At 48.5% G+C, this 27,807-nt stretch overlaps 8 protein-coding genes across 8 annotated transcripts; 4 read left to right on the top strand and 4 right to left on the bottom strand.

Annotated features, from left to right (window-relative positions):
- Positions 1-286: 286 nt before the first annotated feature.
- PFICI_08304 (uncharacterized protein) lies at positions 287-5,307 on the bottom strand (the record flags this gene model as incomplete). The annotated part of the gene is made up of 9 exons (XM_007836885.1): positions 287-443; positions 501-746; positions 816-1,006; positions 1,110-1,488; positions 1,693-2,233; positions 2,285-2,457; positions 2,508-2,836; positions 2,888-4,977; positions 5,037-5,307. 9 exons carry the CDS (start codon positions 5,305-5,307, stop codon positions 287-289), a joined length of 4,377 nt encoding a protein of 1,458 aa, XP_007835076.1.
- Positions 5,308-5,618: 311 nt separating this feature from the next.
- Positions 5,619-7,568, top strand: PFICI_08305 (uncharacterized protein; the record flags this gene model as incomplete). The annotated part of the gene is made up of 3 exons (XM_007836886.1): positions 5,619-6,029; positions 6,085-6,704; positions 6,815-7,568. 3 exons carry the CDS (start codon positions 5,619-5,621, stop codon positions 7,566-7,568), a joined length of 1,785 nt encoding a protein of 594 aa, XP_007835077.1.
- Positions 7,569-8,081: 513 nt separating this feature from the next.
- PFICI_08306 (uncharacterized protein) lies at positions 8,082-9,557 on the top strand (the record flags this gene model as incomplete). The annotated part of the gene is made up of 1 exon (XM_007836887.1): positions 8,082-9,557. The coding sequence occupies one exon, from the start codon at positions 8,082-8,084 to the stop codon at positions 9,555-9,557; it is 1,476 nt and encodes a 491-aa protein (XP_007835078.1).
- A 461-nt stretch (positions 9,558-10,018) lies between these two features.
- PFICI_08307 (Farnesyl pyrophosphate synthase) lies at positions 10,019-11,210 on the bottom strand (the record flags this gene model as incomplete). Its single annotated transcript, XM_007836888.1, has 2 exons — positions 10,019-10,945; positions 11,061-11,210. The coding sequence occupies 2 exons, from the start codon at positions 11,208-11,210 to the stop codon at positions 10,019-10,021; spliced, it is 1,077 nt and encodes a 358-aa protein (XP_007835079.1).
- An 869-nt stretch (positions 11,211-12,079) lies between these two features.
- Positions 12,080-14,263, top strand: PFICI_08308 (uncharacterized protein; the record flags this gene model as incomplete). Its single annotated transcript, XM_007836889.1, has 4 exons — positions 12,080-12,177; positions 12,235-12,786; positions 12,843-12,975; positions 13,028-14,263. 4 exons carry the CDS (start codon positions 12,080-12,082, stop codon positions 14,261-14,263), a joined length of 2,019 nt encoding a protein of 672 aa, XP_007835080.1.
- Positions 14,264-15,717: 1,454 nt separating this feature from the next.
- On the bottom strand, positions 15,718-16,425 carry PFICI_08309 (uncharacterized protein; the record flags this gene model as incomplete). The annotated part of the gene is made up of 3 exons (XM_007836890.1): positions 15,718-16,109; positions 16,179-16,248; positions 16,306-16,425. The coding sequence occupies 3 exons, from the start codon at positions 16,423-16,425 to the stop codon at positions 15,718-15,720; spliced, it is 582 nt and encodes a 193-aa protein (XP_007835081.1).
- A 5,611-nt stretch (positions 16,426-22,036) lies between these two features.
- Positions 22,037-22,597, top strand: PFICI_08310 (uncharacterized protein; the record flags this gene model as incomplete). Its single annotated transcript, XM_007836891.1, has 1 exon — positions 22,037-22,597. The coding sequence occupies one exon, from the start codon at positions 22,037-22,039 to the stop codon at positions 22,595-22,597; it is 561 nt and encodes a 186-aa protein (XP_007835082.1).
- A 2,676-nt stretch (positions 22,598-25,273) lies between these two features.
- Positions 25,274-27,269, bottom strand: PFICI_08311 (uncharacterized protein; the record flags this gene model as incomplete). Its single annotated transcript, XM_007836892.1, has 3 exons — positions 25,274-26,120; positions 26,272-26,894; positions 26,946-27,269. 3 exons carry the CDS (start codon positions 27,267-27,269, stop codon positions 25,274-25,276), a joined length of 1,794 nt encoding a protein of 597 aa, XP_007835083.1.
- Positions 27,270-27,807: the final 538 nt, after the last annotated feature.

Consider the following 27,807-nt stretch of genomic DNA (forward strand, 5'->3'; position numbering starts at 1 on the left):
GTCCGGACCATATCGAGACTCTTCGTGCATTCGAAGCGACCAATGTACACAAGGTTATCATTGATAAGTGTCTGTATGCCTGAGATCATGTGTTCCACAAACACATGTCGAGGCGTCGATGATTTGTATTTATGGCGAGTTCAATCATGATCTCTGGGACAGACGAACTCCTACGTTTGAATCCTTCTGGTTAAACAGTAGCGGCGCTCTGCATCGTCGACGTTCTGCTGAAAGGCCTCAAGCGCCCGAGCGGCGCGTAGGCTCGTGACACTGTTGATGCCGGAATCTAGTCTAAATGGCGAGGTATTGGAGGCGCAATATCGGTCATCGTGGTGGTGGTGCTGATGGTGGTAGGAGTCCTGGACCTGTGCCAGGTATCATAGAGGCTCCCCATGATCATCTTGTGAATATTGCCATCCGCACGTTCGACGTCGATAACATCGCTGCATATCGTTAGCACATGTCAATTATGGCAAGTTTCCAATCGAGGAGCCATTCACGTCACGTCAATGCCTTTACAAAGGCCATCTCCCATGGACTCGAGCGCTTTAAAAGATCCCGATTCGTTGCCGAAATGGATGAACTGGATACTGTATTGTCGTGGATCCATATCGATAGCCCCTTTCATCTTGTTGTACCGCAGCCATTTCTCAATAGCCAACTCGATGAGTTGTCTTTGTTGATCGCGCCAAACACCATCAGTGAAGATGATCAAAGTGACTTTGTGGCTGTATGTTTTGCCTTTTCTGATGACGTCCAGGATATGTTTCAGTGTGTAGTAGATGCTGGAGTCGTTTGGGCCCTATTGGTCGTACCCTTGGTTGAGGAAGTCCCAGTCAAGCTCCCTGCCACCAGGCTTCGTGGTGGGTCGCCGTCGGTGGGAAGAAAAGTATGTATCGAACCCGTCCTGGCCTTGGCCAGGAAGGATGACCATCAGGACCGTTGCGACAGCCTGGACTTGCGGCCAGTGTACATACATTCTCTGCCTGTCGTCAAAAAGGAAGATCTGACTGCTCATCAGTTTCCATAAAACGTTGCCTCGAAGAGAGGAGAATTGTAATAGTAACGTTGTAGGTTGATGTTGCGAAATTGGACAAGAAGTAACTCACGATATCTCTATCATTGAACATGTCTCCGAACGTAGCCTCTTGTAACGTTTGTTCTTTGTGGGGCTCGGCTGACGACCTGAAAGTCTCATGGTTTCCTTGAGACACGTTGGAAACACTTTCAATGTATTGCGACCATGTTAAATTATGTGGATTGTCCTGGCCTCTGTCATCAGAAAGTGATGTCATTGGTCTTATAACTTTTCTTGAGGGGCCAGTTCTCTGTGCCTCTGAGTCTGGTAGAGCTCCCGTCGGTCTTGGAATCTTGATATGTGTGGAATGCGTCAATCCTATGCCATTCAAGAATCTGACCGCATCCCAATACTCGAAAGATGGAAGCTGGCTCGTGTCAACTGCCTCTTCGCTAGTCCGGTCTACATTTCTGCGAGATATCGTAAGTGTTTCTCCCGGCATGGTCTGTGAATGCTCTAATGGACGAGCTGATCATTTTGTGTTGTCAGTCAGCGGTCGTTTTGATAGGCCGGTTGGTGTCAGTGGTCGGCTTGAACTGTGATGATAACTTTCCTGGAGTTCAGGGACTGTCTGCTGCTCTGGGGGAGAAAGTCTGTTCGCTGGTTTTGCGAACCTGGCGAATTGGAGTGTTGCACTCATTGAGGCTCTGGCATCACTGTTTTGTTGAGACCGCTGGTGATGCAAGCGCAAGGCCGTCTGTAGTAACCCAGGTTGTTTCGAATATTTGGGCGCATCGGAATGAGCTTGAGCGAGAGCATTATCGAGCAGGTTGACCAATTCTTCGGCAGACGCCCGGTGGGCTGGGTCGGCCTGGAGCATATATCTCTTGGCTATTTCCAGGACTGGACCGGTGATGCAGTCCTGGTTGCGTAAGACACTGAGCAGATACCCATGCCAAATATCGACAACGCTTGCGACTTTAGCACGCAGGTGAAACTCCTCGTTACCTCTGATGTCCTCGTAGTTCAAATCTTGAGCGTGATTGTCCTTTATCTTTCGGAGAAGCCTGAACTGTTCGATGCCTTCAGCGCCGAGTGCTATCCATGTAGCAGCCTCGTAGATAGCGCATCCGAGGGACCATACGTCAAATCTGCGTGTTACGCGTTTATTGTCGTCAATCTTGCCAGTGGTAGGATCAATCCTTTCTGGCCCCCCTAGTATGTATGTCAGAGAGAGACGAAAGCAGCCAGAGCAAGGACTTGTACCGTATTCCTCAGTTCCACCATGAAGTGGAGTCGTCGCTTCCATCTGATCTCCTGCTATTGCCTCCTCGAGCTTGGCGAACCCAAAGCCAGTAAGCTTGATGACATAGGTCATTTCATCACCCTCTGAATAAGGGCATAGCAGAAAGTTTGATAGCTTGATATCGCCATGCCAGCTATGTTTCGATCAGCATTTGTGGAAAGACTTTGATTGCAGAGCACGAACCCAAAATATGTCTTCTTCGTGCCTGCAGATGAGATCTCCAACGTGTGCATACACTTCAACGTCATCGCTATATCGCGGAAGTTGGTCCAGAAGTCAAGGATCTCGGTTGTCGCCGTTGGAGGTGAATATGTTAGAAAGTAATATTCCAGATTTTCCCAGCCTGATTCGAGTAGCAAGTAATATTCATGGTCGTTTCTCCTGGCAGTCTTCCAGGAGCCAAAACACTTGACAATTCCTTTGGCTCCGTCAGCAGCACGGTGAAATTCAACTTCTCGCTTCCAGTCCTCTTCGTGCTCCATTCTTTTGAGAACGAGCTCATAAGTCAATGGCTATTAAAATCCGTGTTAGCTCGTTCTTGATAGATAGACAAGATTCCATACCTCTTTGTCAAACCTTTTCTTTCTTGCATGCAAGGTATCCAATGATGGTCCATAACTGATGTATTCGATAATATAGCCTGGCATCGATTCAGCCGGTACCTCGACTCTGAAGACGTCACTCTTTCCCTCATGTCCGATGCTTTGCTGGACAGTGAAAGGCAAAATCATGCCTAGTGGCACGTCTTGTCCATGACCTAGGTTGAGGTTTTGGGAAGCTGTAATCTTGTGCGCGAGCGTCATGAATTTGCCTATGACATTTTTTAAGTCGTGGGACTTGTAGTAGATGCTTCCTTGAACAATATCGTCAAGGTTACTGGGGTAACGAATTATGTTTGGTATGTCTGAGTCAAATACTTGACGCTGGTAAAACCGGTCGATCAAAAGAAGTGCGTCTGTACTGATTTGCAAGAGAATGACGAGGATGTCAATCAAGGATTGCTTGCTGCCAGACACAAGATGCTTGCCATAATCTTGGTATGCGCCCTCAAAAGGTTCGCGTTCGGGGTAGAGCTTTTCAAGAAGAGAACTAGCTCTCGAGATCTGTATGTGACCATGTGATTCGACCGGCTCTTGCATCCAACTACGGAGGCGATCCATAAGTAGAAAGCTGCGATGTTTTCGAAACACCGAGATTCGAGTACACTGTTTCACCTGTTTGTGGAAGAGGAACAAATCGACAAAGTCGGACACGGATCGCTGCTTAAGAGATGCAATGCTTGGCGCCGGCTGCTTCTGCCGTTGGAGTGAATCTGGTATAATAGTTGTGGCCTCTTGCATCGCTGCATCTACAGAACCCTCTGGTTTGGCCGAGCGCGCCTGGCTGGATTCTGCGGTCACAGTCACGGCTTGCTCTCTTATGGTAGCAGTGTGTAATAGCTGGCTTGACGCCTCATCTCTGCCGGAAACATCCTTCGTTGCATAATCATCGGAAGTTTTTGCAAGTGATAACAACGCTACGTTTTGCAAATGACTGGCGATGTGGTTTTGGAATTCTTTGAGCTCGACCACGACACTTCCACTGGTGTTGGTCGATTTGTTTCTGGCGTCAGACTGGAGTAATTCCTCCCATTCGTCGCAGAACGGACATTCCGAGGCAGCAATGACTTGAAGGGGCCGCTGGCTCGCGGCGATGAGTCCTTCGACAAGCTCTGGCTCCAACTCTGCGTGATGAGTGGTTGCATGATCTCGTAAGATTGAAGCCGCGTGGAATGGTCCTTCCTGGCAAATGATGCAAGTCCATTGACACCTGTGATGCTGCAATTCATGGTCGAACCAAGTTTTTCGGTCGCTAAAAAGCCTGTTGCTGCACTCAGGCTCGTCGGCTGTGCATACGTAAATTCGGAGGTCTTGATACAAATGTCTTTGCCATGAACTTTCGTCCGCAAATCTGCCAGTAACGCAACACAGAGGGCATTCAAAGGTGTCATTTCCATTATTGACCTCTGAAAGTCGTAGTATCTGGGGAAATTGCTCCACCTCTAGATCTGTCGAAGACGCCGCCGAGATGAGCGTTCTGGTATCACCACTCTCACTTGTATCATCGTCCTCCTGTAACAGATCAATGTTTGAACCGGAAGCTTCTGTTGATATCGGCTCTTGCTTGGCAACAGTAGGCTCTATGTCCACTGAGATTGCGAGAAATCGGAGACCTTGAGGGCCACTCCTCTTGGGTGACTCCTCGGTGATTGTGGCTTGATGCTCGCGGCAGCATTCTACGAAATTACGTCTTTTCGCATTTGCTTGACCGAGTCTCTCCCGAAGCCAAGCATATTCTGTCCGCAAAAGTTTTGGGAAAAGATCTGTCACATCTTGGATGTCGGCATGATGGATGGAGAATGAGTCTCTACCCTCTTGAGCCTTAGAAAATCGATCCTGCGGTGTTGCCTTGATGACCAAGGTGGACAGTCGAAAGAGTCCTGTGATGCACTCGCTGACTATTCCGAGAAAAGCTTGAGCTTCACTCGGATTGTCCGCTCTGTAATCTCTCGTTGCCACTTCGCTATCGTTGTCGCTATCATCAATTCCGTCCTCTCTCGATTGCTCTGGCATGTTGTCCGCGTTCTTGCGCTGGCTGGTTAGAATGTCGAGTACTAGAAGCAGATATACTCGTCAGTAAATTTTAAATGGAATGCATGAGGTCGATACATACAGTCTCTCAAAGTATCAATCAAGCTTCCAAGCAAATTTGAAATCTCTTGAAGGACTTCGCTGGAACTTGTCATACGAGATTCTAAAGATAGCATTGAGGCATCCTGACGATCGGCCCCAATGTTGCCGACCCAAAGTTGGAAGCGGTCCCAAGTGTCGACTGCTATACTGTGATCGATGCCATAGGCTGGATCTGTCTTGGAAACCTCGAGCTCCTTGAGGATGTTGTGGAACAGTCGATCTGAGTCCCTTACCTTGTCGGCTATTGTCATCTTTGAATACGACATTGATCTCATGAGAACAATGCAGTTGCATGAGTATGTTCGAAAAGAATTGAATACAGTATCAGTAAAACAAGGCTGAGATATCTACTTTCTTCAATTTGTCAGGGCCAATCATCTTTTGTATCTGCCAGCCTGCAGATGACACCTCCTCACTTACCCCTCTTTGATTTTCCTTATATAGAATACGTAACGTACGAGTTGTTGCTTTCGTATTCGAGCTACTCGTACATGATCTTTTCCTCAGAGTCTCCGCCTTCAAGCTAATCCTTGGGTAATACCCGTTGTAATTTACTGCTACAATGTCCGGATTCGAAGTTGTTGGTGTCGTGCTCGGTGCCTTCCCACTAGCTATATCAGCATTCGAGGGATATCGCAAGCTTGCCACGAAGAGAAAGCTCTTTCTTGAATTTGGAGCAGAATACCAGAGGAGCATCATTAAACTGAACTTTAATAAAGTCCGCTTTATAGGCAGTCTGAAACAGTTACTCCTACCATTAGCCATCCCCGACGATGAGATTCATTTTCTCCTGCATGATCCAGGGATCGACTTGTGGAGAAATCCTCGCATAGCAGTTGTACTCCAAGCCAGACTACAGGATTCGTGTTCTCTATATTTGAATACAGTTCACAGCATACATCTCACAATGGAAGAAGTCAATCGCGAACTGGCAATACATAAGGCGTTCTACGCTGTGATGGACCAAAATGAGGTATGTCATACACGGATCGCCAATAACTAGACTCCATTTTCACACGCGCAAATAGACCAAAGACGGAGCACCTGGCAGCATCCCTACCAAGTCGAAGAATCCACTCAGCAAAGCAAATCGAGAGTACCAAATGTACAAACTTAAGTTCAGCAATGGCAAAAGAAATCGTGAACGGCTATTTGAGCAACTTGGCAAATTCAACGATCAACTGGAGATGTTGCTGTCTATAAGTGACGTAGACTCCGATCTCCAAAAAGCACGAAACGTGGCTATGAAAAGCGCCACTGCCTCTGTCACCCAGTCCGCTATTTGCAAGTTCTGGCATTTCGCCTCCCAATTCTATCAAACATTACTGATGGCATGGAACTGCAACTGCCTTGAACAACATTACGCCCATTTTCTCCTACAGCACAGAACCTCAGCCACTAAAGACATCAAAGTAGTTCTCATGCCACTTTTATCAAGTGAGAGAGGACAGTGGCCAAGCCGACAATTAAATATAGAAGTGAGGGACAAGTCTAGCACAAGAATCCCAGACACGAGCAACGCCAATTTCATCAGCCCGGCCATGCACATCCACGACAACGACCGTTCCGACGGCTCGAGAGTGCTGGACGACGTCAAAGGCAAAGGTAAAAGCACTTTGGTCGTTCCTATCACTGTCGCACATCAGAGGTACGTTGAACCAGGGCTTATCCGAACATATTTCGTACTTACATCTCACGTGGCGCCAACAGAAATGATCTCCAACTGCGAATTACACAATTTGACTCGACAAGTGATAGTCTCTGCGCCGATATCTCTGGAGGCGAGAAGAAGCCGATTGCAAGTCTCTGCAAAACAATGGCAGAAGAGGCTGATTCGATTTGTGCTAGCTACCTCCAAGACAACGAGCGACGATATTACCTTTATCCAAGCGATGACAGCTGTAACAACTACAGCCCATCGCCGGTGACGTTGAGTGACCTGCTCTCGGGCAAAGTCGGTCAGATGCCCACACGAAGGCAGCGTTACAGTCTCGCATTGATCTTGGCATCCTCGTTCCTACAGCTCCATGGATCGCCATGGATGGTGGTGCCTTGGGGCAAGTCTAGCATCTATTTCCCACGAGAACCCGAGTCTCTGAATTCCATTCTGCTTGACCACGTGTCACTTGCTCGAGGGTTCTCTAGTAGTCCAATAAATGGTGATACACAGGAGTCTCCGGCATTGGAACCGCCAGTTGAAATACAGGGGTTAGATTCACTTGCGATCCTTCTTCTAGAGCTCTGCTTTGGTCGCCCTATAGAAGATCATAGGAGTAGGAAAGGTATTACGCTTGGCGATGGCCAGGCAAGGGCCGCGCTAGATTTCGTTGTCGCCTGGACTTGGCATAGAGAAGTAAACGATGAAGCCGGCGATGACTATGCTGACGCGGTCAAATGGTGTCTCACTTGCTGCAAGTCCGCTCCCGTTGGCAACTGGAGGAAAGAGATGATTGAGAACGTAATTGCACCTCTGGAACGGTGTTGCAAATATTTCAGAAACGCATTAGTATAGATTTCCCGCCTTCCAATGTTTATCTAGAGCTCCCAGTACAACAAAAGCCCCAGTTGTAATCAAGAAGCAATGATGCGCAGTGGCACCTTTGATCATGACGGTGTTGATATGTTGTAGCAGGCGGTACGCATCCAGAAACATGTTTGTGGGATTGCATACACGATGAACATGCAATCAAAAGCTATGCTCATCCAGAATCATCCACTGCGCAGCCAATAATGATCCTGGTTGTTGTGGCCAATCATGACCCATTCTCGATCATTTACCTAGCTCGGTCTTCTACATAGGCAAGGCAGACTTGCATTTGGCACAGCCACTATCTCAACAGTGAAGCACATGCATGTGGAATCTGCGAGTATTTCTATTGGTCGCACACACATCGTCACACAATTTCAGGTCGTGCACCGCCAAGATGCTGCCTCGCCTTCAACAGCACAAAGCTAATTCAATCTACAAACATCATTCTCGGAGGCTTGTCATCAACTTGAGTCTTCCGTAACGGATGCAACAGCCATGTCTTTGTCTCAATCACTCAAAGTAGACTGGCATGATGCGACATGTCGCCAGCTTGATTGTGCTCCTATCGACGATCACTGGGCAACATGCCTGAGTTGCGGCTCATCGGGCCTGATGCCCTATTCTCCGCCTACCCTCGCAACAGAATCGTCCTTTCGATTGCTCAGGCTTCTACCTGGTTGGCCAGAGGATTCTCTACGATGCAAAATTCATGTCAAAGATCTGAAAGATGAACCTATCTTCAACGCCATCTCCTATACTTGGGCAGACGAAAAAGGAGATGATCGAAAGCTCGCGGAAATATTCATAGATGGCAAAGCAATCAGTGTCACCAGAAATTGTCATGCTGCTTTACGGAGACTGCAACAAACGGACATCGTCGCCTACATATGGATTGATGCCATTTGCATTGATCAGGAAAATGATATTGAGCGTGGCCACCAAGTCAAGCTCATGCCCCAGATATACCATCAGGCGCAAAAAGTCTTCATCTATGTCGGTGAGCACGATGATCTTAGTCTCGACATGTTGAAGTACCTGGATATTCCCAGAGCACAGAAGCGCTCAAAATACGGATCGAAAGATGACTCGTTTTTCTCTTCTAAGCATGGAAGAGTGATTTGGGCTGCACTGGAAGGACGGAAGTATTTTACTCGTTTATGGATTCTCCAGGAAATTGCTCTTGCCAGACAAGCCATCGTACTCTGCGGCACCAGCTCCTTTCCATGGAAAGACATCACCGATTGTTTCGCAGATAAGTTCGAATTGGCGCCAAATCAACAGTTAGTTCTCGGATTCAACCGGTCAATATATACGAGGCCTGGTATGGAGCTGCATCTTCTCGATGGCGGGAGACCAGCTTGCGCCAAAGACCCTAGAGATAAAGTCTATGGATTACTAGGACTTTTACCCAGTCGACGCATCGGCACTGTTGTCGCTGACTACACAATATCAGCACAGCAGTTGTACACAGAAGTGGCGGTCCAACTCGCCAAGATCCATGGATGGCCGGCCGTATTGGCGCGAGCTGGGTCGAAATATCAGTCTCTCAGCTCCTTGCCCTCCTGGGTACCAGATTGGACCTGTGCGCCCACAAAGCTTACTGAATATTATGCTCCTCCACCCCCTACAGCGCAGAGCAGCCAAAGCTCACTTCCATTTAAAGATAGGCTTCGCCTTGGTCTGATTCCATATGACACTAAGGGGTCTGAATGGATCGTGCCGGACTTGCAGAATGGCAGCATCGGAACCTACATATTAATCCCTCAGGATCGATTTTGGTCAGGGCTCCTGCACCCAAGTTCTGATTATTATTCGAAGCATCAGCGACTTCGTTTGACACTACATAAGTCGCCAGACGGCTCTCGCAATATTTTATACAAAGCAGTTTTTTCAGAAGAAAAAGAAATGGTTCACATACCCATTGAACAAGGATTTTTCGCGCCTATGGGCCCACGCATGCTGGTACCGTGAGCAAACTTCACTCATTCCTCCAGAAATCATGAGCAACGACTAATTCTTGATATAGCTGCCTTCAGTCATCTGGCCGTAATTTCCTCCATCTGTCAAGACATAAAAACTTCCCGTCAATGTCAGATATTATAGCCTCACTGCGAAAGGAATACTCGAAGCACCTCAAGAATGAACCAGCCGAAGCTTGGATTTGTCATGCCGAAGATGTATGGGCAGAAAAGTACACACCAGAGACAGTAACGAAGATGGGCTTTTCTCTTGAAGTGTTCACGATGAATGACTTATTGTGGAGATGGGGTGTGCGCCGACACGCTGTGCGATCACAAATTGTCGACATAGTGTAGGAGCTCAATAGGACTATTGCAGGAAATTGTTCTGGCCCATCTTAGCGGACAAGGGTATTAGCAACTATCTCTATGTAATTTCTATCGCAGAATAAATAATAATGTATATCTCTTCGCTTATTTGCTGCGCTTGTAGATCTTGTTGAGGAAAGTCTCAAAGACGGACTTCTTAAGTCCCTCGTTCTCGTCGATCTGGGCGATGCGCTCCTTGATCTCGCCAACGACCTTTTCCTCGTAGGCGTAGTACTTGTTCTTCAGGTCCAGCTCGTTGTAGAGCTCCTTGACCTTGGCGACATCGGCATCATCCTTCTTGCCGTAGTGGTCCTCGAGGACCTTGAGCTGCTCGGGGGTAGCAATCTTGAGGGCCTGGTTGACGAGCCACGAGCACTTGTTGTCCTGAATGTCGGTTCCGTCCTTGCCAATAACGTCCTTGGTGCCAAAGAAGCAGTCAAGGAAGTCGTCCTGGACTTGGAAATATTCTCCCATGGCAATCAGAATGTCCTCGGCCTGCTTCAGGTTCTTGGGCGTGGCAATGTCAAGGTAGTGCAGGGCCAGGGCAACTGGCAGGTAGAAGCTGTAGTAGGCGGTCTTGTAGACCACAATATGCGTGTACTTCTCCAAGCTGTAGTTGTGGAGGTTGGGGCGTCCCTCGGGGGCCGTGAGCAGGTCACACAGCTGGCCAATCTCTGTTTGCCAGGCGGTCTCGTGGAAAAGTTCAACCATGTCAACGTATGCGGGGTGAGCCTTGAAATACTGCTTCAGCAGCATGTAGATGGCAGACTCGAGCATGAAAGCATCGTTGATGGCCACCATGCCGACATCCTTTTGGCGGTACCAGCAGGGCTCACCTCTGCGGGAGATGCTGCTGTCCATGATGTCATCCGAGACGAGGAAGAAGGCCTGGAGCAGCTCAATCAACCAGCCGAGAATGGCAGTTGACTCGTACTCCTCAGCAGTGAGTTCCCTGCCCAGCAGCTGCTCAGTCGAGTCGGGCACTGACATACCACGGTTGCATTTTCCACCCAGAGTGTTTGCTCTCAGAGACTATAAATCATGTCAGAGGAATACGTATAGTGTCCAAATGGTCGATCAGTAGTTGTTGGGGCCGGGGGCAATACCCAGCAAAGGATTGATGAAACATGAAAATTATAGCACTGACCTTTTCAAAGTATGTCAGGTATTCAGCAGGCAGCTTGTACTTCTTGGCGTGACCAAGAATCTGCTCGACCAGGGTGTCCTTGAAGACATTCTCAAACTTTTCGTAAGCCAGCTGCTTGGGCGACTTTTCTTCCTGTGTGGTGGCAGACATGATGAATTGCTAACGGCGGGTAGATGATAGCCAAATTAGAGTTTTATCGGTATTAAAAAAAAATGCACAGAGACGAGAAGCAAGGCAGCTTTTAAAGAAGGAGCAATTGGCTTTTCTTTGTATGCCGATAGTCTGTCTGCTACGCAAGTGAATCACTCGAGGAAGGCGGCAGAGTGAGTGAATGGATGGGACTTCTCCTGAGATTTGAGATGAGCTACAAAAAGCAATCAACGGGAATTGTTTGCTACGAGGCCAGCGCCGGCCCGATCTACGTACCAGCCAGGGGTCCACGCTTCCAAGCGCTTTTTTGGCGGGGGTTTGGGGGAATCAGTCGTTCACTTTGCCATTTTCTGGCGCGTTTACTGGACGGTAAAGCGGGACATGTCCGGCTAGCGCGTTTTTCTAGGGGTCCCCTTGGTAGACGTGCCTGGCCCATCTTGTTTACTTTGCTTGCTGGTACATTTTTGGCGGGGTTTTGAGCTAACAAGCAAGCTGTTTGTCGCGACTGCGACGAGAGCTTCGTCTGGTGCTTGCATACCTAATAGTGGCTATCTGCAAGTCGATCATGTCGCAACATCGACGACGACAACAGCCCAAACGCATCTGTCAAATTTGCTAAGCGTGTTACTCATCAAATCCATCCTCGTTACTGCTGGACAGTTCGATTCTCGATTGCCACTGAATCAGACTGCCGATTGGCCCAAGTGGTTGTTCACCGATCCCACGTCTACAACCTCACTTGTATGGCGTATGCGCCACCAACAGCCTTGTCCCAGAAGCCGTGTACGACTTGCATTTGCGCAAACTGGCTTAGATGATTGATCGGAGCAGCGGTCAAGGTCCTGTTCTGGTAAAGTCCATGGTTCAAGATGGCACTGAACAATAGAGAGACATCACAGCTTCGGGGCGCGCTCCAAGAGGCCGTCATCAAGTGCTCCGAAAGATGTCTTTACCAATCAGCCAAGTGGTAGGGACTGAATTGAACAAAGAAATTGCTGATATCCAATGCTAAGATTGATCCCAGGGCTGCCGAGCTCCTCAATGCGATTCCAGAGCCCGAAACAGACCCGGACAGCTCACTGCTGTCAGATTCTAGCATCTTTCCTCCAACCATCATTGCTCAAAATTCCGAGCCTCAGGAGGCGCTCCTCGAGGCCAAAGAGTTTAACAAATACCTCATGGCCAAATCGTTCTTCGAATGTCGCGAATTCGACCGATGTGCTGCCGTTTTCCTTCCCGAAACTTTGCTGTCAGGCATTGTTAATGCAACAGAGCCAAGCCAGAATCCCAAGGGCAAAGGCAAAGCCAAAGCAACAGCCGCCAGCTTTAGTGCCTCCAGTGCGCCCAAACTACCAGATATCAGCCAAAGAAGCTTGTTCCTGGCCCTGTATGCCAAGTACCTGTCTGGCGAGAAGCACAAGGATGAAGAGTCGGAAATGGTCATGGGCCCACAAGACCTCGGGTTGTGCGTGAACAAACAACTGCTCACCATTAGCCGTTACCTCGAAGCCTGGTTTGAGCAAAGAAGAGATGAGCACGGCGAGGACGTAGACGGCCAAGGATGGCTGGAATATCTGTAAGACGACCCCAGGCTGCCGTAAGTCTTCTTCAACTGGGCTAATCAACCACCAGGTACGGAATCGTGCTCGCAAAGCAAAAGAACGAAGACTTGGCCATTTATTGGTTAGTCCGGAGTGTTCACCTATTTCCAATGAACTGGGGATGTTGGCTGGAGATCACCTCCTTGATCTCGCGTGTTGAGGATGTAAGTTACCAAGGCCTAGCTCTCAAACATCACATCACTGACATTGACTTAGCTGAACCGTTTGATGCAACGGCTGCCACAGAATATCGTTTCCTTCATGTTCCACATACATGCAAGTCTAGAGCTGTATCAGCATGATGGCAACCTTGCGAGCTCGCTGAACCAGTTGTTGACAATATTCCCGGGTTCTTCGTTCTTGATGACATGCGATGCACTTCTCTCATACCATGCCAAAGACTTTGTGGCGGCAGAGCAAGCTTTCAGCCAGTTATTGTCTCTGCACCCTCATCGTCTAGATTCCTTGGACCATTACTCCAACATCTTATACGTGATCAATTCACGACCAAAGCTCGCATTTCTCGCGCATGTCTGCTCGAGCATTGACAAATTCCGACCAGAATCATGCGTGGTGATAGGAAATTACTACTCCCTAATCTCACTGCACGAAAAGGCAGTGCAATATTTCCGACGTGCCTTGACGCTCGATCGATCCTGTCTCTCTGCCTGGACTCTGATGGGTCACGAGTATGTCGAGCTCAAGAATACACACGCGGCTATCGAATCCTACCGCCGTGCCGTCGACGTTAACCGTCGCGATTACAGAGCATGGTATGGTCTTGGACAAACATATGAAGTGCTGGAAATGCACGCTTATGCTCTGTGGTACTACAAGAAGGCGGCAGGTCTAAGACCATGGGACGGCAAGATGTGGATGGCTGTGGGCTCGTGCTTGCAAAAAATGAACCGGAACCTGGACGGCATTAAAGCATTGAAACGCGCTATTCTAGCCGAGAGTTATTATGACACTGGAAGCAGTTTTGGAAGCGCAGGCAGCATGGCGGGCGGGCTGCGTGGTGCACATATGGACCCAGATATACTTTTACAAATTGCGCAAATGTACCAAGATCTGGAGGAGGAGGAGGAGGCAAAGGCATACATGGAACTATGTGTGGCACAAGAGGAGGGGACTGCTAGCAGCAATGTTGGTGAGAGTATTGCGATACATAATGACGACGGCTCCGACGATGGTGGAGATCATGCAGGACCATCAGCGAATGGAGGCAGCAGAGAAGGAACAGGCGTCACTCAAGCCACCAGCAAGGCGCGCATGTGGCTTGCGAAATTTGCGATGCGCAACGAGGATTACGATACCGCCAACAGGTTGCTCAACGAACTTTGTCAAGACGGCGTCGAAGTGGAAGAGGCCAAGGCACTGATAAGAGATGTGCGGTCGACACTGGAGGCTGGCAGGACTACGCGAGGATTGCTGCTCGATCCGAATGAATAAATGACCATTCCGGATAGTCTGGCAATGTGAATGGACGAGATCATGATGTCTATGGGATACAAGTATAGGTTATGGAGTGTTACGGGTCGGCTGCACATAGTGCAACACGAGGGTTTACAGTATGGCGTTTCGTATAGAGAAGCATAAGCATGGCATCGGCGCGTGGCGTCTTGGTATCCCATCACCACGCCACAGTTGGGAAATTTCACCAATGAAAAGAGAGACAACGTGTATCTGTTTCTCTGGTGGCAAGAGTGCTGCATTTGTCTCATGATGGGCAGTCTTGGTGTCCACTGGTCTTGAGTGCTCCTAGAAACAGCCAATGCAAAGAGAAAGTGACATTGTAAATCACGCATAAATGCCATGAACATTGACAGCCATTACAATGGGGGTTGCTCACCTACTCAAGTCCACCTTTGAATACCCTCAATCAGGGGTTTCAGGTTCCTGAACGTCTTGAACCATGAATTGTGCCCCGATTCCATCGAGCGTTGAAAAAGCAGGTAAAAAGAGTTGAGACCCACACATGATCCACTGGCGTTGAGTAACAGTGTGACGGCTTTTGTAACATGGCAGGACACATATCGTCACCCAGCGCCGCTCGGCAACGTGTGTATGGTTATTAGTGTACATCGGACATGGTATTAGGTAGCAATTACTCCTCACATTTTCATGTTTGTATGACATCAATGGTCAAGTAAACGCCTCGTTTACAGCGCTCAATTGAGATCGACACTTACGGCTCGTAATCGAAAAGGGAGAGAAAAATCTCGTTACTGTGTATAGGTAACAAGATCCTGGTCACGGCCCCGCCGCATGAATGAAAACAAAATACGAGATGCCAGGACAAGGGTCCGTTTGCGTGACATTGTGACAATACATAATTTGAGCGAGGCAACGTGAAGCTTATTTTTAGGATGGTTTTAGTGATGTCAATTTTTGATATACCAAATTATCATACTGTGTAAGAATTTTGTCCCTGGTAAACCATAGTACATACCATGTTGATGCTTTCCCGAGGGCAGCGGGGATTGATCATATACTAGAACAACTGTAAACGAAGGGTCACAGTTATTTCTTTCAGATATCAGATGCCGAGTAGGTATTAATATATTATCTAGGCGTTTGGGTTTCTATATATGCCATGAAAAAGGAGTGTGTGTACCGACCAAGGTCGGATTGATTAATTTGATAACATTATGCTTTCCGACTTGCAATCATATAAGTCCATCTTGTAACATTCTCATCAGCCTCGTTCAGTCAGTAAAAAAGAGTGTCGTAATATAGCGCCTTCCGCCAGAACTCCAAATGATCGTGCAAAATTGGCTGTAAAACATGTCCGCCCAAAGATTGTTCTCTCCTCAAAATATTACAGGTCATTGACTTGGAGCACACCGCCCTGGTATGCATCGTGGCTATCGTATCCGCAAAGACTAGGCAGCCAAGGTCCTGACCTACAGAGCCATCGCAGCGATGCCAGCAGCCAGAACAAAACCAACCGGTCCAACCCTGGCGGCAGCAGCAGTGGGAACGGTGACTGGGTGCGAGGTGCTGGGTCCGATCGGGGTCTTGGTTGGAGAGCGGCTCGAGTACGACCCAGTGCCAAAGAAAGTGGGCGAGTGATTGGGGGTAATGGGTGTGGTACCGGAGATATAGGTTGTGGCCGGAGGTGTGTAGGTAATGACGGTGCTGGAGTTACCGTGAGTCGGGAACGCCTTAGTACCCGTGCTCGGGAGGGTCGATCCACTTCCGCCCGTGCCAGTATAGTAGTCGATGGGGTCCTCGTCACAATACTCGGTGGTAGTTACGGGAGCCGGCTGCGAGACAGAGATGGTGCAAGGACAATCTATAGAATTGGTCAGTTGGTTACCCTTGCTAGCAAGGTATGCAGTGCTCCCAGTGGACTGCTTCTTACTGGTAATGGTCAGGGTCGTCTCCTCAGTGGCAGTGTACGTCACATTAGAAAGTGCAAAGGTTGTAGGAGACTAGAATGTGATTAATATCAAGTTCCATATTCATTTCAATACCAGCCAGTCACTTACCGGACAATATGTAGTGTATGCAGTCGTGACGACAGTAGTCCAGTAAGTGCCTGTCTCACCCCATGCACTGGCCATGGCGAGCAGGCCGGCGATAGGCAGCAGAGTCTGGATCAGTTGCATGGTATCAAATTTCAAGATGGTTCTCTTGATTGATGGCTGATGAGTTGATTGATTCGTGAAGGGTTTTGCGCTATGATGGATCACTACGCGAACGAGTGAGCGAAGGACCTTTTCGAGTTGATGTCAAGACGAGATTGTTGTAGTGGAGAGGATAGACCAGCAGGCTGAGCACTTTTTATTCTTGAGGTTTGTGCGCTCTCAAGGCGGTGACTTTCCAATAAGAAGCCTGGGAAGGCGCGATTGAGAAGCGACTTCCCTCCCATCATGGCCATGATGCCAACCACAATTCCATATTCAGTCCCAGAAACATGACAAATGGGGTGAGCTTTGGGCCGCTTGACTCCAAATGCGACGTGACATATGGCTCATTGCCGGAAATGTTGTATCTTAGTCACTCTGGATATCTCCGTTCGTGTCTGGAGTTGACTTAAGTCCACTTTGAATAGTTGAGCCTCAAATGAACGGGATATAGAAAGGCTTTGTCAGCCATCGATGGGCAGTGCCTATGAAAGTTTCCTCGCTGCCTGGTGACGTAAGATTTATCTTGGGCATTGTGGCCTCGTAATACGGGTTTTATACTGGCCTCTGTTTTCTGCGAATCATGGTTGAGCTTTTTGTTGCTGACGCTGACTTGATCTTGTCTGCTTCACCTACCACGTTATGTCTCTAACGTGCAGGTACCCAATCCTTCAAGATGGACGAACAATACAGTTAATCCGATAGAACGGTCGACTGCTTCATTCACATGATATTTATGGCAATACCATCTAGAACAAACAGGCGGAGGAAAGAAGCAGAGACCACCTATAGGCCGCTTAGACCACACCTTGTCGCTCGTATTCAATGGAAACGGCGGAAACTTTGGTCATTTCTGCGGCCCCGATGCCAAGAAAAAGAACAAGGGGATCGCGGATGTGTTTACCAAGTCTATCATTAAGGGGCCATGAATCTAGGATGCGGACTCGAAAAAGAGTTGTTGGTACTACTCCTTACTAACAACGGGAACCCCAAACTCTAAACCTCCTGGAGCAGCTTTGCGCATAGAAGATTCCAAGCATAGACGATAGGGACCATGAGATCCATCTAATTGAGCAGATTAGGCACGACGGTCTTGTGTTCGCCCAAACTCAAACAACTCTAAAAAAGAAAATTTGTGCTTCTTTGACAGGAAATCCCACATCGCGAGGCCAGCCGAACGGGTTTGACGGGCCAGTTGGGAGTAGGCACCCAGATTGCCAGAGAGTAGGTAAGCTGTGATGGAGGTGTGGGTCTACGGCATGGGCGAGCCAAGGAGTCAGTCCGTGGGCTAAAAATTGCATCGGCCGGAAAAACACTAGAAGACTCGTCTCGTAGCAACCAAAGTCGGCGTACTACCATGCATCTGAAAATTTCAGTCCGATTAGGCACCGAGCAATTCGTGATGGATTCCATATTTGACAAATTTGTTGTTGACCAACAGCCTCGGTTCGCCAATTGAACAGCACATTGAGAGGGGCTTCAGCCTGCATCTTTGCCTGTGGCGTATCCCACAGAGTACTACGGCTATTGATGGTTCACGACTACCTCAAGCTTGTCAAGTGCTTAACGTCTTCTCTATTAGCGTAGTCCACAGATTTGACAATTTTGCCACTCACGCTGCTGAGCTGCTGGGAGACATTCCGCAACCAGCAGCCGCCGAGGAAAACGCCGCAAAATACTTCATACACTACTGCATGGCTGGTGTACTTGGAATGGTTTTCATGGAAGTTCAGCCGAAAGAAAAGGCCTCGAACCGCTTGCCGCTCTTTGGTCGGGCAAAGTATTCCTTCATCCGCCGCTTGTCCAAGGTAATGTACAAGTGTACCTACCGAATCAATGACTACTGACTATAGTTGATGTACTACACGTATTACCATTCGTACAACCCATGATGGCGATTTTGATAAGATAACCTTATATATAGTCTCGAAGATCTTGAAGAGTACGGATTAGATATGAGTTTAATTTGACTGGAAGTGCCGGATTACATATGCCAGTAACGACCGGTCTGCCAGAGTGGTTCGTCAGCGATTGTTTGCTACTACACTACCATTACACCACGCAGTATATTTTATAGCCGAAGCTACCGTCAATCCATAGAGCCGATGAAGGCGATGAATCATAGTAACGGTGAAAGGGACAAGGAAAAAAACCGCACACAGGGATTATGATGCTGCCATCAGCCATCACTGCCATCTGGCCAAATCATATATGCATGCTAGTTCCACAGCAGACACTATTGACAATGTACCATGGCATATTCTCTGGTTCAACCTATGATAGGGTGCCTTGGAAATACTACTTATTCACATGAAATACTCTGTGTGCCAAGTCTCAGGCCTGTCCACTTGCCATGTACCACCGATCGACATCCGAGAGGCGGGGAAGAATGACGTTCGGACCGATGCATCAGCCTGAGCAGGCTGTAAGAGAAAAAAATTTCTTCAAAATTCTGAGGCACACATTGACTTGGCACTGACGCTTACACCTGAAGCGACCAGTTCTAGACTCTGTGTTGAGTCTTTTTTACACGATCCATTTGTGGAAGTAAAGAAAAAGTATGCTGACCATTTCAGATCCTGGCTGTGGGACTCTGAAATATGACCCGGGACTCCGGACACTGGATGTCGGAGCCCCCCACCACTACTCCATCTTATACTCTGTATCATAGCCGGTGTCTAGTGTACATAGTATATTCACGCAATATGGGGCAGCCACTGGTAGGTCAACTGATTCCAATTCTCAGCCTGAAATAACGTTGCGCTGTTCGGTGTTTGACAGCTGCTCATGTGGCCTTGGCTCGAGTCAAACATTACTATAGTGCATCAAATCGTACATGCGTGCAAGCTATCAAAAGGGGCATACCAGAAAGCAGGAGCCGTTCTCTATTGGTGGTTTGTCTGGTCGATATGTCAGGCACAAGAGCGACTGCTGGCTGCCAAGCTGCTGCGCTGGCACACATTGACACGCTCTGTCGGGTGCTAAGGCGATTGTGCCTGTCGATCTCTGCCTGTGACCTGGAACCAGTGTTCGAGGGCCTGAAGTTGCTGACGCCGGTGACTTCTCCCGCATTGGCGTTGCGCCGGCTCAACTTGCCAGCAAAACCGGACCAGTCGGGTAACGTTGTGCCTGAACAACACTAGTAATTGTAAAGGTGGGAGGGAAAAAAAAAAAAAAAAAAAATTCTGCACAGCTTTCATCCCAGTAAAAAACCCCTCTTCATCCCATCCTCTGTGTTCTCATTGAACAGCAACACACGCACATACACTACAAGTCGCACAACATTGTCATAAGTACATACCAGAGTGGCTCCTGGTTGTCGCTGCTTTTATGCTCCTGCATCCATCTCACTGCTACTTGATTTGTTCATAAGTGTACATTTTTGCACAAGCGCCGCAGGTGATTGCCAAGGTCTTTCCAAGAATCGACTAGTTACGTGTCGCACTGAGCTGCAGGATGTTACCTTTGGTACCACATTGCTGCTGCTTGAGAGAATTTTCCCTCACCTGCAGCAAGAAGAAACAGAAAACAAAAGAAGAAACGAAACTAAGAAAATCCAGTTTTTGATTCCTTGATGCAGATTGAAACCAGGGAGGGGGGCGCCAACGCCACTTGGACTGACAGAAGGACTGAACAGCGGGAGCTTCTTGCCTGACGTGAGCTTATTGTTGCAGCGACTTTTCTCCCTCTCAGCGACCCTAACATACAGACCTGATCTCACGGCAGGATTCCATCATCGTCAAAAAAAAAAAAAAAAAAAAAAAAAAAAAAAAACGAAAGCGACTGATGAAATTACAAACAACTCGCATTCCTTCTAATGTTCACCGCACATGATCCCTGTCAGGAATAGCAAAAACCTCATCAATCATTTTATTGTGCAATTTGGTTGTCGGTGATACGTGTCGAAAGCTCAACGACGGTCAGCGAGAAGCGAATAATAATAGCGGACAGGCCGGACGACGACAGCAGGCAGCGTCAGCTAGGGCCCCCCTTTGTGCCCTTTGCGCCTTTGCGGACGCGCGTATTGCTTCAGCGGCGGGACGCTTTTGTGAGGGTGTCAGTGTGCCATTGGCCCGCAACGACATTTTGCGCTGCTCGCCGGGCCTCCGCAGGCGCCAGCGCCAGGCCACAACTGCCATCAAATGGGCTGCTGCTGGAGGGGCAAACCCAGGCCTGCGGAATTGTCTGATCAGGTACCCGGACCGCTAGGTATGTCAGGAACAAGTTTGTTTGGCCAATGAGGTCACTGCCCTGACCTATACGCACGCCTCCCTGGCTGCCGCTAGAAGTTCCTTTACCCATTAGATCCCGACCGGTCATTTTGGGTTGTGTGGGCCCCTGGGCCAAGTTGAGGGGCGGGCGTTTCTTGGCCACGAGCCCTTCTAAATCTAGGCCCAGCAGAAACCTGTGTGATGTGCCCACTGCCGGTAATGTACCTGACCTATCCTGTCCCGGCCCTCTGGCTTGCGGAAATATTCTCCTCCTCCATAATCGCAACAGGGCTGGCTGCCCTTTTTCCAATAACCTTCAGCCTTGAAGCACAATCGATCGATCTCCGATGCACGCTTCGGCCATTATGTACATTGTTTCCATCCTCTTTGCAGCAGCTGGAGCCTGGCCCAAACTTGCTCGACTAAATTGACCCGTCTAGCGTTGCAGCACTATATGTCATCGGTTTTTATGGTTCCTGGCAAGTTTCTTGCAAGTCATCCTGGTGAGGGGAAACATTAGACAGCGAGGCAGTGCATCAACTTTCCATTTCCGGATCGGATAGCTTCCAGACCTTCCAGCGCCATCCTTGGTCGTGGGCCAGAGCGGAAGGTGTGGGACCTGTGTAGTGCCCGGTGGTGTCGTGTCGTGCGTGTACGTATTAGTGTAGGTAGGTGAGTGAGGAGGTTTGGGAGGAGGGCCGTAGTGGCTTCAGCTCTGATTCAACACCAACCCCTGACTACCTACCCGCTGCCCTGAGTCGGGCCATAGTCATTCCAGTCAGTCAGCAACGCCTCCCTCCTTGTACACACACTATGGTACATCCATAGTAATCATTGTTGGGCACCGCCGTCCACATGGACCACATGCTCGTGCTACCTTTGCGGTATGTGGTCCCTGCCGGCGTGTCCACTATACCATCCACATCTTGGTTATTCGAGACTGCTGGGATGGATCCTGTTCCTTGGCTAGCCAGGTGGGCTTGTGTTTTCCTCTCGTTCGTCTTTCCTTTTTTGTTCACTCGTCTGTATAAATCTTGCGTGTTGCCCTCCTTGTTCTACGAGTGTAGTTTCTTGCAATCGTTTCTACGTATCCAGTCCTTCCTTGACACCACTACTCACTATAGTCTCCCTCATTTGACTAAGTGATTCATTCCTTGAACAAAAGCATATTTTTTGCTTCACACAATCTTTCAATACCACGAGTATACACTCAAAAAACTGTCAGCCTGGTGCCACTCAGTCACACAAGCTATTCAGCAGCCCATCTCAAACAACAAGCATATCGATACTTTAAGCCATACATACTTGGACACTTCCCGTCTCACTTAGACATACCGACTTCCCTATCTCTCACTTATCCATAAACACAACAAATAGTCAAGATGGGTTTCTTCGCCAAGATCGCCGCCATGGTCGCTGCTGCCAGTGCCGTTGCCAGTGCTACCAACACCGTCACCTTTGTGAGCCAGGACAGCACCACCCGCAAGGTCATCTTCACCCCTAGCTCTGGCTACTCCGAAATCGACTCGATCGAAGTCGCCGGCCTCGCCACCGAGACTGTCTCTTTCCCTGATGGCTGGGTTGGCAACTGGTACTCTGTTTCCGAGGGCGCTGACAACACCAGCGGTATGCTGGGTGAGGTTACCTTCCAAGGCTGGGACGACATTACCTACTTTGATGTCTCGGCCATTGTCAACGCTGATGACCACGATGGTGTCCACGAGATGTGGCCTGCCAGCGAGAACACAATCGCCATCAAGACTCTGATGTCTGGCTGCTCCATCTTCCCTTGCAACACTGCCTACTACCTCGCCGACGATGTCCAGACCGTTGCCACCACGGAGACCGAGCTGTACTGCTCCCTGGGCAGCCAGACCAACTCGACCTCCAAGCGTGATGTTGCCAAGGTCGTCGGCCGCAACTTTGTGCTCGGCAAGTTCTAAGGTACCAACCAATCATCGAGCTCTCGTCCTGGCTTTTGACGTACTGCGCGCAGAGCGCTGCAAACGATGACGATTATGACGAACAATTCTGGTTTCCTGAGCGAACAAAACAAAAAAGATACCCCCCCGTATCATCCATTCATCACCCCGCCTAGTGCGCCTGGGCACGGTCTTTATACCATGGTACGGTGTTTACGGAACAAATTAAAAATCATTACAACATAGAACTGGGAGGGAATATCGGTGTTCCAGGCAAAGCAATATTGCTTTGGCAAGAGAAGGGAAGATGAGAGCCCAAAAAGGCCTCTCGGCGTTCAAACAAGTGTGGCCTTTTGTCTTTTTCCCTACGGGGACTTTTCATACCATATTCTTGACTATCATTAAGGAACCCTTAGTTATCTTCTTAATCTTTTTGTATATACTTGGCAACACAATACACACTTATCACCTACAATATTCTTGACCCTGCTCTGCTAGAAAACTTGAGTTGCATCGTGACATACTAGACAAACAGTCATTTACAAATTCTTGGTCTTTCACATCGTTGGCGCCTAGGTGATCACCCTGAATAGCAGGACGAGCATTGAAATAAGCTTGTACTGTCTGAGACTCATCCGTTTTTCCCCTGGTCATTCAAGGTGACATTGTCGAATGCGTGCACAGGGTGTGCAAGGAATGTACTAGATCGTCTCAACTTTTTGGTGGTTTCACCCAAACAACGGGAAGGGCGGGCGGGTTTAAGGGTCTTTTTCTGATGGCGGGTGGGCTAGACGCTCCGGGCCGTATGAACGGATGAAAATGGTCTGTCTGGATGGTTCTAGAGTTTTTTATTGTTTCAAACCCTTTTTGTATACAAGTTTATGTTCAAAGACATTTCGCGACAGGGAGAGGTGCGTGGACTGTTTGATTCTGACACGTCAAGGGAAACTGAGAAGGGGAAAAAAGTTGCTCAATTGTGCAATCCAACTAATTTGTGCATTGCATATTTCTAAAGTGTAATCATTTGGCTTGCGAATAATTTTGTCCCAATCCATTTCAAATACAACCAAATAAGAGAACAGCAAAAGAAACATTTCAAAAGGGTCACGTTGATATGGAAAATGCCAAGACCGTATGAGGTCGAAATAGAGAAATGCCAAGACGGATCGACGGGCGCGCGACGATGGAGCCGCAGAGAGGAGCACAGAAAGAAAAAAGAGCAAGAGCCGGCCCCAAGCCCGAACAAGAAGGCGGGCGACCTTTCAGACCACAACTCCGCCAGAAAGAGGGGGGAAAGAGGGAGATTGCGATGTGCAAAAGCGTTGGGCGACGGCTATACATGCAAGTCGTTGGTATTTGCATGCGCTCTTCCTAATTTATTCTTATCTTGTGCCTGTGGTATTTTATTTTACAGTTGGCCATTGTTTCGTTGCTGCCATGAATCGTTTCCCCTACTGGCTGGATGGACTATGTACACTACCCAGCTCCTCTTACCGCGCGCGAGTGGGTGTGGGTTTGCGGATCGGCATCGACGATGCGCACAAGTCTGCGGCGGTGCTTCTTCAGGGGTCGGTTGTCGCAATCAGTGGATTCTTGTCCGCCTCAAGAGTCTCATCTGCTCTTGCGACGCCTGAAACGCAATGATTATTACGACAATGTGTCTATGGAGTCGTGAACGTGTGCACTCGGCACAGCCTCCCCAATGTTGATCTCGGATGACTAGAGTGCGCAGGAATTGCACTGCTTCCTAAGCCTATGCTGTCAGTCGCCAGACGTGAGCTGTTCATAGCCTTGTGCGTGTAATGCGCATAATCACCAGGCACCTGCTATCTCTTATTTGATCTCATAATTACAAAGGCAACCGATCGTTTCAATCGGAGTCTTACTAAAGACATTTGCAAGAGACCCTGCATCTTGAGCCACAAGTTGACAATGTGCAATGATTCATATTTTCCCCTGATGAGCTATTAGAAGATACTTGACATAGGGAACATTATACATTTATTCACAGCATGAGGGAGATCAAACACTACAAAAAGCAGTAGGGGGGGTGGGACATGGGATTGTGAGAGGGAGGGGAGTAAACAGTGATTCATAAGAAGGATTAAACATTAGAGTATGACAATTTGTAAGTAAATTGTGCTATATATATATTCATGTAAAGAGCCCTTCTCATTCACATTCACCAGCAACAATCATCATTATTACTCCGACAACATCGTTTCCCTTTCCGCTCGTTGAGATCGACCGGACTCGAGACCTCGTCCATATTTTCTTCGTCCATGTCACGCATGGTCTGCTTCCATCGCACAAAGTCCAAGAGACGTGTGGAAAGCGACTCAACGACCGTCGAACCTGGTTTAATCTCCGCGAAAACCACTCCCAGATCGCAAAGAACTAGCACATCAAACCCGGCTGTTGATGAATATCTAGCAATATACCTACTTATACCAATCTCACCATCCTAAAGTCCTCCATAGAGTAACATGCTTTGGTGTCTCGTTATTCGCCTTTGATCCAAGAGTGTGGGAGGTTTTGATCTCAAGCCGCAAGGCCGAGCGTTGGCTCCACGGATTGCATCCAACATATTTTTATATGACGTGCCCTTGAGTATGGAACGTGTAGTCTCCATTTTTAGTCTCCATGTTTTGTCCCCAAGATCATGACTCCGAGGTACATAGAGCAGCGGCAGAGCCACTACCTAGCACGTCTTGTGTCAATGCCTCGCAAGAAGGCAATCATCTCGTTTCTCCTCCAGCTGGAAGCCTGCTCCATCACGGCGTTCATCACGGCGTCCGTTACGAGACTACCGTCGGCGCCATCCAGGGAAAAGACGAACCTTAATACCCCGGCATCACCATCCTGGATGGCGTGCATAATCATGAATTCGAGTGTCGGCTTGGGTACTATAGCCCCGTGCCTGGCCAGGATTCTACAACAATCGAACCGATTGATTCGAAAGTAGTCCAAAAATTGATCCAGACAGCTGGGCCGTACAGTACCACGTTTGAGACCGTAATCCAACAATATATGGAGCAAGTATGCAACACCCCCACCAGGATCGCGTTGATTAGAGTAGCACCAGTATAGGGCTTGAAAGAGATGATCAAATACTGTTGGGCCGGGACTTGTGTTTTGGAGCGAGGCTCCTCGCTGCAGGAGAAATTTGACAGTCGCCAACACTCGTGACATTGGCTCCTGGGCGATTGCAGAACACGCCGCGTGGAGTGCCGTCAAACCATCAATCTGATGGGCGTTAATGTTTGCACCGTGATTGAGCAATATCCTGATAATACCAGACCGACAGCACCTCGCCATGGCAACCAAGGGAAGTTGGAAAGAGGTGAAAGGATCCATTGGAGGCTGGATCTGGGCTCCTCGTGTCAAGAGGATCCTGATAATGGATTCAACCTTCGCCTCGCGCTCTGGGATGAGATCTCCCCCGCCTGGATGCCACACTGCGCAAAACGAGCGGATGAGGTTATGCAAAGCCAGCGTGATATGTCGGATTGGTAGGGCCTCACCCTTACCTACTCTAAGCAAGCTAATGTGTATATTCGAGTCAGTACTTGGTTGTTAGGGATAGTGGACCAGAATGAGCGGTAGCCTCTATCGTTCTTCCTCGCCCTTCCTCCTCTGTTCTTGCCCATCTGTGCAACTCCAAGAATGATGACCAGAAATGTGTAGTTACTTACAAGAGAACTGCATCGACATCTAATGATTTGCATGAGATTTGAATCATTGATGTCCCCATATCAACAGCACGAGCCATGTTGGCGCCGTAGCCAAGCAGGAATTCAAATGCGTCCCAATTTCTGTACTTGAACGCCCAAATAAGGGCTGTATACCCCTTGTCATCAACCAGGTCAATGTCCCCAATCTCGGGCAAGAAGTGGCCAACTACTGCAGAAAGAACTAATCGACAGCCAGCCGCCGCAGCGCTGTGCAGAGCTGTTGGATATCGTCGTCTATCGGAAGTGATAGATCGTTTACCGACGCGAATTGAAGACCCCTGAGACATGAGCTGCTTCGCCGGCTCCAGATGGCGATTACAGATGGCAAAGTGAAGCGGTGTCCATTTACCAGTCTTATTGTATTCGCTGAGATTGTGTGGCAATAGACTGCTGTGCACAATGTCAATCTGACTATTGGCCCAATTAGAGTCCTCGCCCAATGCATTGATATCAATATGCTTGTCTAAAAGAAAGTTGATGACTTCAAGATGGCCCTTGCTAGCAGCCACATGGAGCGTGGTGCAAGTGATTTCTGCGTATACCTTTTCGGGAAAGATACGCGGGCGTGTTACTCGGGCAACCTGCTGTGAATGTTGAGTCAGCAGTACGGCGATTGAATCTTGTAGTCTTCTTACTTGTACGCTGTTTTGAACAGTGGGCTCACTAGACTGGGAATAATGGCTGGAAATATTCGTCAGCCCAGTATGGTCATGCACCAATTCTTTATTCCAGGTCTTCTCGAAGTTGGCGCCCTCGAGTTTCTTGAGTGTGCCCAATTCTCCCCAGTGGGCAGCCCAGAGCATGACCCTCACGTCGTCTTTGACGCTCTTGTAAATCTCAGGAATCAAAGACGCATAGAGAGACTTGCAGCAGCGCCCAAGTCTGACGCTGTCCTTGACGTCGAGTTTCCTGTAAATTAAGTCGAGAACCTCAATCGGAATACTGTGTATTGATGCCATTGCTGTGATCGTTGTGTAGGAAGATGATGGGTTGAGTGACTATAAAGGACGAAACGGTGCAATGATACCAGGAGGCGACTAAGGTCAAGACTTAGGGTAGGATATGGGAGCTTTCTGCTGCCGTTCTTGGGGGCAGAAGAACATTTATACGTTGCCAGACAGCCATCCAGGTAGGTCGTCGTCTGGTTCCATTGGCAGAAGCTATCTAATACCTAAACTCGAACTGATGTTATCCAAACCTTTACACAGCAACGGGCCGATATGGCTTTTCACAGGCTAGTTTGACTGTACACCATGATCATGGTTCGCTGAACTCCGAAGTCATGTTCGAAGGCCGTTAGTATGGCTCGATCTGTAACGAATGAAAAAGAAACATTCGCGTTTGACTTTCGGACAAAGGCGAATGGGCTTGGCTCTGTACAGCTGACTGCCTTTGAAATAAGGTGGTACGCAGTCGCGATAGTTCAATATTGTTTGCGGGTGGCAAGAATGTATATATCTCTGCTTGAGTACGGTTTGGGCGTTGTCCGAAGGATAC

This window comes from Pestalotiopsis fici (assembly GCF_000516985.1).
Source record: "Pestalotiopsis fici W106-1 unplaced genomic scaffold PFICI_Scf_5, whole genome shotgun sequence".
Classification (NCBI taxonomy): Eukaryota; Fungi; Ascomycota; class Sordariomycetes; order Amphisphaeriales; family Sporocadaceae; genus Pestalotiopsis; species Pestalotiopsis fici.